This window comes from Osmerus mordax, chromosome 24, assembly GCF_038355195.1.
Source record: "Osmerus mordax isolate fOsmMor3 chromosome 24, fOsmMor3.pri, whole genome shotgun sequence".
Taxonomy (NCBI): Eukaryota; Metazoa; Chordata; class Actinopteri; order Osmeriformes; family Osmeridae; genus Osmerus; species Osmerus mordax.
This window is the reverse complement of record NC_090073.1, coordinates 5,991,804-6,001,899: the sequence shown is the minus strand read 5'-3', so window position 1 is coordinate 6,001,899 and position 10,096 is coordinate 5,991,804. Positions and strand designations below refer to the sequence as shown.

Below are 10,096 nucleotides of genomic sequence, written 5' to 3'. Positions count from 1 at the left end.
TGCGGAAGTGTCAACTACACGCTAAAACATGGCGACCCGCACGCGATTGCCCTTGCAGTCAGTATTTTATAAAAATGGATTATTGTTCAGAAGCGGACGACTTGTTCATACTAAGACAGACATACAGCAGCCAGCATACCCTCCCATAGTACCTTCTCTTACTGCTAAAAGCAAGTCTGCGAAGAAGCGCCAGTTAGAAGAGCACGTCAACAAAGTGTGTACTGCCAGTGATGTACAGGAGAAATTGACACTACTTACTAAAATACAGCGAAAGAAGTACGTGTTGCATCCGCAGACATTCGCTTTGAATTCCGATAAGTGGTACCAGCATTTCACTAAGACCGCATACCTACCTGGCTTACCGGATACATTCTCAATCGTTACCGAGAGCAAAGATGAATCGGCCCCTGACGCTCTGCCGAGTGTTCCATCACCATCAGCCACCATTGATGAGAATGCATATGCAGACATACGATTGCATTTTATCAATGCTATTTTGCAAGAGAACTGGTACATGAAGAAACCCAGGCATTTCACGTATAGAGAACAAGAGCATAACGTGGCCCCTTTCCTGAGGAACCTGATGTCTGGACTCACCTACGCACTGGCAAAGCACAACCCTGTTCTTCAGTGTTCAAGCCTAGGTAAACGAGTGGGATTGTGTATGGCTTTATCTCAGTATCCCACAAATCGTCTGTATGAGTAGTGAGGTCTTCATAACGCATTGTTTTGTGGTGATGTTTGTGTTGATGTTGTGCCCTGCAGACCTGGACCCTCAGGTCAACTTCTACTGGCTAAGAGGGCAGAGGACCATCCCTAGGGGACACCGGAGAGGCAGAGTGGAGCCCATCAGATTTCAGATTGATGACAAACCACATAGTCAAATTAGGGTACATCAACAGCTTCCAGAGGTATGAGTTTCACTAATTACACATCTCAAATGAATGACAACTCAGGGATCGTTATTAGATGTAGCTCTAACAAGTCATCAAGCTTGATTTACATTTTAGTCATTTAGCTGACGCTCTTCTCCAGAGCGACTTACAGTAGGTACAGGGACATTCTCCCCGAGGCAAGTAGTGTGAAGTGCCTTGCCCAAGGACACAATGTCATTTTGCACAGCCGGGAATCAAACAAACAACCTTCTGATTAATAGCCCGACTCCCTAACCGCTCAGCCATCTGACCCACCATCTGATTTAGACCCGTCGGATGTCAGAGGCAGTATCTATATCGGCTTCATCCCTGTGTTTCAGTTCATCCCACTTGAGGCATCAAACACAGCAGATGTCCCAGAAGTCAAGTTTGCTCCTGACCTGCTGCCCATGTTCAGACGGCAGTACGACAACCACATCTTCACAGGTAAGACACGAACGTTGACACCGAAGACACTGTAAATGACAAGGCTGTAAACAATAACTATCGTTGGTCAGTGACACTGTTGGGTACATGGGAAGTATAAGTATCTTAACATCCTCGTCGATCCAGGTGCCAAGGTCCCTGACCCGGCCTGCTATGGACACACCCAGTTCCACCTGGTCCCGGACCGGTACCGGCGAGACAACATGATCAAACGTAACTTGGAGGACCAAATCGAGGTCTTCCTGAGGGCCAATGCCATTGCCAGTCTCTTTGCATGGACTGGGGCCCAGGCCATGTATCAAGGTAGAGTGTCATTGCTGAAATATCAGATAACCTTCCCATGTGCAGAGTCACCATACACCGACACAGCATCCAGCATTCCTAAACTTGTATGCCTTTCCATAGTGGTGGAAGCAAATTCATCAAATGTAATTGTGATAACGCCTGCCGTCTCTATATCCGTAGGTTTCTGGAGCTACCAGGATGTGACCAGGCCCTTCGTGTCCCAGGCTGTGATCACAGACGGACAATACTTTTCGTTCTTCTGCTACCAGTTGAACACACTGGCCGTGTCCGCGGAGACTGACTCAGGGAACCCCAGGAAGAACGTTCTCTGGGGGACAACGAGCATGCGTCTGTATGAATCTGTCCAAGATGGGGCTGTGGTCGGCCTGGACGACTCTGTGCTGAAACTGCTGGTTCAGTTTTTGATGAACAAGCCGTGAATAGGACGAATCAGGAATGAGACTGCACCTGGGAGTCTTAGAAGTATGTTGATTACGTTGTAACTTATGGTCATACATGACAAATGTGTATGGTAAATATGTAGTGTATATTCATGTTGGAAAATACTTGGGTGAAATGGTTAATTGCTTGTAAGAATGGATAGTTTCACTTTAACTCAAATACAAATACATTTAATGGGTCAAGTTTAGCCTCAAGTGTTTGTGAATTTGGTTTATTTTTTTTGCCACTAGATGGTGCAAAACAGTTTATTACGTGAGAACCATACACAGATTGAGATAAGTGAACACATCAAAAATGGACACAGGTTATATCTAATGTATATTACCATATGCATACATTATAATGTATTTAGTTCAAGTAAAGTATAGGTAGCTAAACATTTTTGTATGGATTTGGTATAGGCACACTTCTTTTTGGATACAAACAACCAAGACACCAGAAGTTAACAGAATCCCAGAACAGTGTAGAGTGGTACCTTATGTAATATTCATTTAGCAAATGCTTTAAAGTTGCCGAGTTAAGGCACTGCACACATAAATCAGACTTGACTAAAATAATAAGTGCAGTAGTACAAGTAAAACTAGCAGCAGACCTCTGTTTGAAGGTTGAAGCTAGGCGGAGGCTGAAGTCCTTTCTGTTTGGAACAGGCACAATATGCTCTTCAATATGCCTTTACCAAACGACACACACCTTTACATCATAGTGATTGTGCAAACTAGGGGTGGGCGATACTGCAAAATTTGGTATCGATCCGATACCAAGTAAATACAAGGCCGGTATTGTGGATACCGATACTTTTTACTTTGAAAAGCAGCTGATCTACTTTTGTGTAGGGGAAAGCAATGCCTCATAATTGATGAAGTCAATGCATCATCAATATGCAAATTTGAATGAAAATAAAAAATGATTATGTAATTACTCCCTGTAACTCCCTTCACATTATAGTGATTGTGCAAACACCGCTCCTCTTACTTCGCTCAAGCTCACTTTGCCCCTCCCCTGCTATGCTGTGAGTTGTCGCCGGCGTGCACATGCAGCACATGACTCAGTCAGCAGCACACTGATGGCTGCATAATGGCAGAGAGAAAGAGAAGCGCCGTCTGGAGTTACTTTACAGCTGAGGACACAAACACTGCAAGCTGTGATGTTTGCAGGAAACATACGGTACTGTGGCAACACCACAAATTTAAATAATTACATGAAAACCCACGCAAAAGAGAAATCCGAGCTGCAAAGTAAACGGATGGAGGAGGAGGGGAACCCCCCCCCCCCCCCAAACCAGAGCTCACTGGCAGAGGCCTTTCAGCATGGTTTCAGCATCTGTATTAACTTGGTATCGGATCGATACCAAATTTTGCAGTATCGCCCACCCCTCGTGCTAATATGTTTTCAAGCAGGATATGGAAGAACAGGAGCATACAGGAATAATACAAGCGTACAGAAAGATATGGAACTCCTCATTCAGTAAGGCTGACTCACTTTTCTTTGGGTTACAAAATACATTGCAACTATTCATTTGTGACAGACTGTGGCCATATTTTTGCAACAATAATCATCCAAAATACCTCAACCCCTGAAAACAAATGCACTAGGAACATTTCATGAATATATAAACCAGTGACTGAATCCAGTCTGGTTTAATTCAAGAAGCAGTTTTGAATTTAAACGCTAAAACATTCTTTCCTGAACGTGAATGAATTTTATATTCTGATGAAAATTTGTTGAAACAGACTAAACCTGATATGACTTTGACCTCTGATGTTTACATCTTTCTTTGTCTTATTGTGGAACTTTCTTCCATCCCATTTTCTCCTTGTGCCCTGAAATTATAAAACAGATTAATATATAATTTCTTGGCACTATCCGCTGTGAGACTGTCAGAAATAGTATTATACACCATTTTTATGTTGCTTTGGATAAAATCATCTGCTAAATGAACACATTTTGACAGATTGAAGAATACTTACAGCTTACTGGTTTGGGCACTCTGATTTTCATTTCCTGAGAAGAATGACAGTTTACTCTTGTGTTTATCAACACAATGTCACCCCCGTGATGTCGAGGAGGGTATGTTGATAAGCCACATTTCTAATGATAAGATTTATAACCTGCCCACATGAAATGAAACAAGCTCTGTCTGTTCCTTTACCTGAGTGGTTTTGCTTCCGCGAGTTGCGTTTCTCACACAGTAGAATGAGGAAGACCAAGACGACAACCTCCACCAGGATGGCCAGGAAGGGCTTGAGGGGCTCTATGAAGGTGATCACTCGTAGCTCCACGTGGCCTTCGCTGGCGCCGATGTGGAAGACCGCGCTGCATGAGTAGATCCCGGCATCAGACTCGTTCACCAGCAGCACCGTCAGTTTGGAATGATACCCCTCGGCGTTGACATGCATCCCGTGGCGCGACGCGTTAGCTCCCGTGTCAATAAGCTCCTGAAAGATCCAAGCACCAGAAGATACACTTTCAAGTCATATTCCTTTACTGTGCCCAAGAGTACCATCAAGGCTATGTGGTGTGTTACTCACTTTCTCGGTCCCATTGACTTTATACCAGAGCCAATAGACCGGAGGTTTCTTTGATTTACAATCAATCACCACAGAGTCACCAACATAGCTCACAACTGGCTTGTCTCTCATGTCACTCATCTTTGGTGCTGGGAAACAGAAGTAATCATGAAAAAGTGATTTAACCAGTGCTTTTATCCAAAGCAATGTACTTCACAGGGAAATATCGAAACCTGATCTGCAGTCAAATCCTCTAACCACTGAGCTATAACCTTCCAACATTACCTTCTCAATACTTCAACACATACATATATTTTGCCTACTTGAAAAGCCTCTGAACCCACTTTCCTGTATGTTCTAGATGTTTCCCTTTGCTCCAACACACCTGATTCAAATACATGGGTTTGTTGACAACTATTCATTTGAATCAGGTGAGTTGGAGCGGGGAAATATCTAGAAACATACCGGACAGTGGGCCATGAGGACCAGGGTTGAAGACCACTGGTACACGTGACCGTGAACGAGACACACTGTGAAACGTGATATTGTGACACGTTTAAAAGTGGCATGAGAGAACATTGGCCTACCTGCCAAATGGAAGTCTATTTTCGCCACATCTTGTGAACCGACAAAGACACAGGAGTAATCCCCCAGGTTATCTTTATTAATGCTGAACCTGTGAAAGAAAAGATTGTCACAACTATAGGATAACAACCACAACTCTGACAAACTAAAATTATGTTTCCTATCGCTGAGTTAACACACTTGTAGAACGTAATGTGCATTTCTGTATAGCCAATATAATGTTAAAGCACTGTCATGTTCTCTCCTTGACAACACCTTTATAATACTGTGACACTTAACTTACACATTTATTTGAATGTATGCGAGTCATAAGATTCCAGACGCAAATGTCAGTTCCCTAAATTTGACTGAACAATCAAACACATACTTACACTTTTTTGAGATTATACTGCTCATTTTCCAATTGTACTCTGACTTGAGTGTTAGCAATTTCAATCCCATCTTTTTTCCAATACCCAGTAATGTTGGGCAATTTGGTTTTGTTACCCGTCCAGGTACAGTCTAATTTTACCTTGGTGGGTTCCAAAAGTTCAACATTTTCAACATGACTGTCACCTGTATGTTCGAAGTTTGGATGAGAATTTAAGCACAGAACAAACAGGCCGGAATGAGACAGCTATTTTTAAACATCTTGTAAAAGTGAAGGAACCTAATCCGTATGTTAGTACTTCATACTTCATGGCTACTTAATTCAACCCTCTCAATTACCATTGTTATCTTGTCCATGTTTATAACTACCCTGAGGCGTTGTATTTGTAAAATAGCAGAGATAGCAATTAAATATCTTACAGTTTATGGATCTAACAACATAGTAATCCTCTAGGAGAACTTTCACCCCACTGTCTATCACATTGTTAAATGACAAAAACGTCTGTTGCTAAATGTATAGTCACCCTTAAGGACCACACTCTTTTCAAGCAGTGCCGGTGAGTCATCTGGGACCAACGGAGGTGGTGTTTCAGCTGTTAGGGAAATGTGGTTCATTGTCAGTGTTTTATCATGAGCATTGTTGGTACTACATAAACCCAGATGAATTTAACTAATTTTCAAATGCTTGTTCCTGTTTATATAGTCGCCTCCCCTTACGCCCGTGCCATTGTTTTGGCTGTGCATATTTCAGTGGAAGATTTAAAAAGTACAGAGCACTGTCTACTATAATTGAACATGTTATGTGACATACTCATGATGTCATGGCTAAAATGGAGAACACAACAACCTATGAAGTACCAGTGGCACATGTGCATTCTGGAGTAAACCTGACTTCACCAGTGCATCCCCTCAACAAGCTCAGTAAAGAAAAGAAAAGAAACGTTGCCTTGCAAAGGAAATTACATCAACACAACCATGATACTAGTGTAAACTGCGGCCAATGTACAACCCAAAAGACCTCACATCCATTAAAAAGTGGGAATATAACACAGCATGTCTATTCTGCAACATGCAGTACTGCTGTAACACAGACACACTGTCACATTCAGTTATCGGTCTCCAAGGTCACATGAACAGCGAGCTAGTCAAAGAGAACAGGTTGAAAATAAAAAGAATCCCAGCACATTTACACCCCCAAAGGATCAAAAAAACGGTTATTTACTTGTGTCGATGCCTCTGGAGAGGAGGATCAGGATGATCCGGAGGGAGTGGATCCAGGTAGATGACATGTTTGCCTCAGTCAGTTCTTGTTCTCTCCTCTGCTGTCTTCGGCACACCACTCTCTCACTCTCTCACATCCCCTCTCACTCTCTCACATCCCCCCTCCCTCTCTCTCTCTACTGATGCTAGCTGCGTTTTGGCTTGGAGTCCCCTTCCCCCGCTTCCTCCTCAGCATCCGTGACGTACCACAAATATCAGCCTACTGCCTCCTGGTGTTCATCCATTATTCACTCAGACTCACAGGGAGAGGGTGAGTCGGATCCCACACCGCAGGACAGCAGAACGGTGTAACTCGATGCATTTATTTGCTGTCTTTTCCACCGTATCTCTGTGTTTATGCAGACCTGGCCCACTCGGTGTGTATGGCGCAGTACGAGTCCTTGCTAATGTGTATGTGAATTACACTTGTGGGGCTTTACTGCTCTGGAATAACTGAGGGGTGTAACATGAACCCACCTAGTGGTAGGTCATATGTTGCTGCCATTTTGGATTTAACACCTTACTCCCTAAACCATGGGGTAGGTCACATGCCACTAAATTCATGCCCCCCATAATCCCTACCATGATTCTTAGTATGTAATTATTCCTTGTATCCAAAACATGTGAACTAGGTATTACTCATGTTAACATGTTTGTTTTTTTTCCAGAAGAGTCCTCTATTTACCATACTTTTGAATACATTATTTCGCAGAAAGTGGGGTAGTTGAGAGATACCGATGCAAATGGTTTTGCATGCATGGAGGAGATTCTTCAAGCACATTGTTTGAACAGAAGAGGGAGATTACCTGTGATTTTCTCTTTTACTCAGCGATGTATCAATCCGGCTATCTCGGTCTGTCTGTCTGGGACATCTTTTGGTACACAGGCTTTGGTTCTTTATGTAAGGGGATTAATGCCAAACAGGCATGTGCAGTTTGGGACAGAGCATGACCCTGCGCTAGTAAAATCAACTTGTTCACCATGCCAATCCACTGCATTGCCACGTCTGAAAGTCAATAGTGTGAGCTTTCAGTTTCATTAGGAATATTGCATTTTCTTCTAATTGAAAGAACATGCTTCCAAGAGGCTTAAACCAGATTATGGCGTCTGCACAATTCTCTCCTTTCTGGCTCATGCAGTCAGTTGTCAGGGTGCCCTTGACTACGCTGTCCCTCAGACCGAGCGTCGGTTCCCATTGGTCCGGCCCACAGGCAGGCCAATCCAGGGGCAGCGTCCAAAACCTGTAGCCTGACTGGAGGAAAAAAAAAGGAAAAGTGCTACAAATCTCCTGGGTGGACAGTTGTCTCTCTCTGGAGCTCCCAGCGAGGAGTTCAGAAGTTGCTCAGTCCAGTGAGGAGCGTTGAGAGGAGCCAGCTGTAGACGATCCTGAGGGAGGAAAAGGACCCAGACAGAGAGACACCATGTCGACCGAGGGGATGTCACGAGAGGAGGCTGAGGAGTACCAGAAACAGCTGGTGGACGAAAAGTAAGTCTGGACAGACAAAACTTGTATAACTGCATTATGTAAAGTTCCGAAAGAGTGAAGATTGAAAAAATCTAAGTAATACTAAGCCACTGATACATTTTGTGCAGTGTGAATGGTAAAATATTTCCTTTTCTGAAGAACAGTTTTATTTAATTAAAATTGTAAAAAAAAAAAAAAAAGGCTTTGCAGGCTTAGATTATTATTTGTGACTTAATCTCTATTTGTTGAGAATAATGCGATTGACTAAATCATAATTTATAATACACGACAGAAGCCATGTTTGATTTGAACAATTTATTATTGACAAACCTCTTATACTACCCTTTGTAATGCTTGCAATATTTAAACATAAATCACAAAAAAATCTGCAATCAGTTTTGTGCTAATCCATTTTTAAATGTTTATGTTATGTCTGTAAATATGTTATGTAAGTATGAAATTGTCATTTAATTAAAAATAAAAAGTGTGGTATTACCTGACTGATTGGATATCATGTTTTTTGTTTCTATCAAAAAAAAAAGGATGGAGAGAGATGCTGAGTTCCTGGTAAAGAAGGCTGAGAGGGCAACCTTGCGGACCTGCCTCAGAGATAAATACAGACTGCCAAAGGTGAGACTCTCCACCCCTTTTCCACCTGTAAATGCCTGTAAACTGTAAGCTATTTATAAATCCTGGAACCAGAGCCATCGCAAGAAATGAGACACGAGGTGAGAAACTTACGCAATTTCTCTCGTAATCACAATTACTACCTCAACGGATTTAGGTGATGCAACAGTTTTTGCCTGTGTGCCGGTCTGTCTATCTCTCCAGTGCGTGACTAAGCACTTAACTAGGAGCCCACAGCCTGCCACAAAGAGCGTGTCTGTATAAAGCGAAGGGATTACAGCATCAGAAAAAGACTTAGTGAACTTGGATGTCCCCTGTGTGTTTCCTGGGCTCTGGAAGGCCCTGTGTGTCAGAGCCATCTGTCTCCCAGGCCTGGTATAGCAGGGCTGCTCACCCAGAACAGATAACCTCTTGGCATTCTGAACTAAGCTTGATGTCTTATTTGTTTGTTGCTGAGCCAATCATGGTTGTTCTGTTCAGTGCCAGAACAAGGAAGAGATGAAGTTAGAAAACGACCAACTAGAATCACTCTTTAACAAGTGAAAGAGAAATGTTCTTAAACAGCAATCTTTGTCAGTGCTGGTCTGACCTCGACACCCGTGTTCATACCCTCAGAGTGAACAAGACGACAATATGATCCAGTTGGCGGGAGATGACATCGACGTCCCCGATGAGCTCCTCAAGATGGTGGAAGATGATGTGGCGGAGGAAGAGCAAAACGACTCCCTCCTGGGGCAGATGCAGAACCTGCAGAACATGGACATGGACCAGATCAAGGAGAAGGCCTCCGCCATGGCCACGGAGATGAAGACCAAGGCGGAGGAGAAGTGCTCTGTCATGTGAGGACCAGAGACTATCGAAGCACGATTTGCACTTCAAATGGGTCAAATTAGTATTCGGAAAATCCTTTCATTTGAGTTTGGGTGGGGTTTACCAACGTGCTGTGTTTTAAAGGGTTTCAAATACTTTTTGAGCCATGTATGACCTGTTCCAGATTAGTTCCCTACTCCAAGTATTACTTTTACTTCCCTGACACATTCCAGCTTTGATTAATTCTTCAGGCTACTTTAGTTTGGTTAATCTGTCAACTGGACAAGTGAAGCACAACCTGCCCTACGGCTGTGGGGGGTAGTGAGGAAAACTTGACAGGGTAATGAATTAACTTTCCCTGTTAA

General features: G+C 43.0%; 3 protein-coding genes across 4 annotated transcripts; 2 read left to right on the top strand and 1 right to left on the bottom strand.

The window, feature by feature from the left end:
• The first annotated feature begins 28 nt into the window (after nt 1-28).
• On the top strand, nt 29-2,287 carry mrps30 (mitochondrial ribosomal protein S30). The gene is made up of 5 exons (XM_067228343.1): nt 29-644; nt 766-911; nt 1,256-1,361; nt 1,488-1,664; nt 1,827-2,287. The coding sequence occupies exons 1-5, from the start codon at nt 29-31 to the stop codon at nt 2,084-2,086; spliced, it is 1,305 nt and encodes a 434-aa protein (XP_067084444.1). The 3' UTR covers nt 2,087-2,287.
• Nucleotides 2,288-3,757: 1,470 nt separating this feature from the next.
• Nucleotides 3,758-6,905, bottom strand: emb (embigin). Its single transcript, XM_067228344.1, has 8 exons — nt 6,792-6,905; nt 6,094-6,162; nt 5,572-5,755; nt 5,203-5,291; nt 4,637-4,764; nt 4,258-4,543; nt 4,076-4,109; nt 3,758-3,928 (listed from the first exon to the last, which is right to left on the bottom strand). The coding sequence occupies exons 1-8, from the start codon at nt 6,856-6,858 to the stop codon at nt 3,871-3,873; spliced, it is 915 nt and encodes a 304-aa protein (XP_067084445.1). The 5' UTR covers nt 6,859-6,905; the 3' UTR covers nt 3,758-3,870.
• Nucleotides 6,906-7,702: 797 nt separating this feature from the next.
• On the top strand, nt 7,703-9,967 carry cplx4b (complexin 4b). 2 transcript variants are annotated; one of them, XM_067227601.1, is made up of 4 exons: nt 7,703-7,850; nt 7,969-8,315; nt 8,837-8,924; nt 9,537-9,967. In XM_067227601.1, exons 2-4 carry the CDS (start codon nt 8,251-8,253, stop codon nt 9,762-9,764), a joined length of 381 nt encoding a protein of 126 aa, XP_067083702.1. In that variant the 5' UTR covers nt 7,703-7,850; nt 7,969-8,250; the 3' UTR covers nt 9,765-9,967. The 2 variants fall into 2 exon arrangements, with proteins under 2 accessions (XP_067083702.1, XP_067083701.1); XM_067227600.1 differs by having other exon boundaries at nt 7,703-8,315.
• Nucleotides 9,968-10,096: the final 129 nt, after the last annotated feature.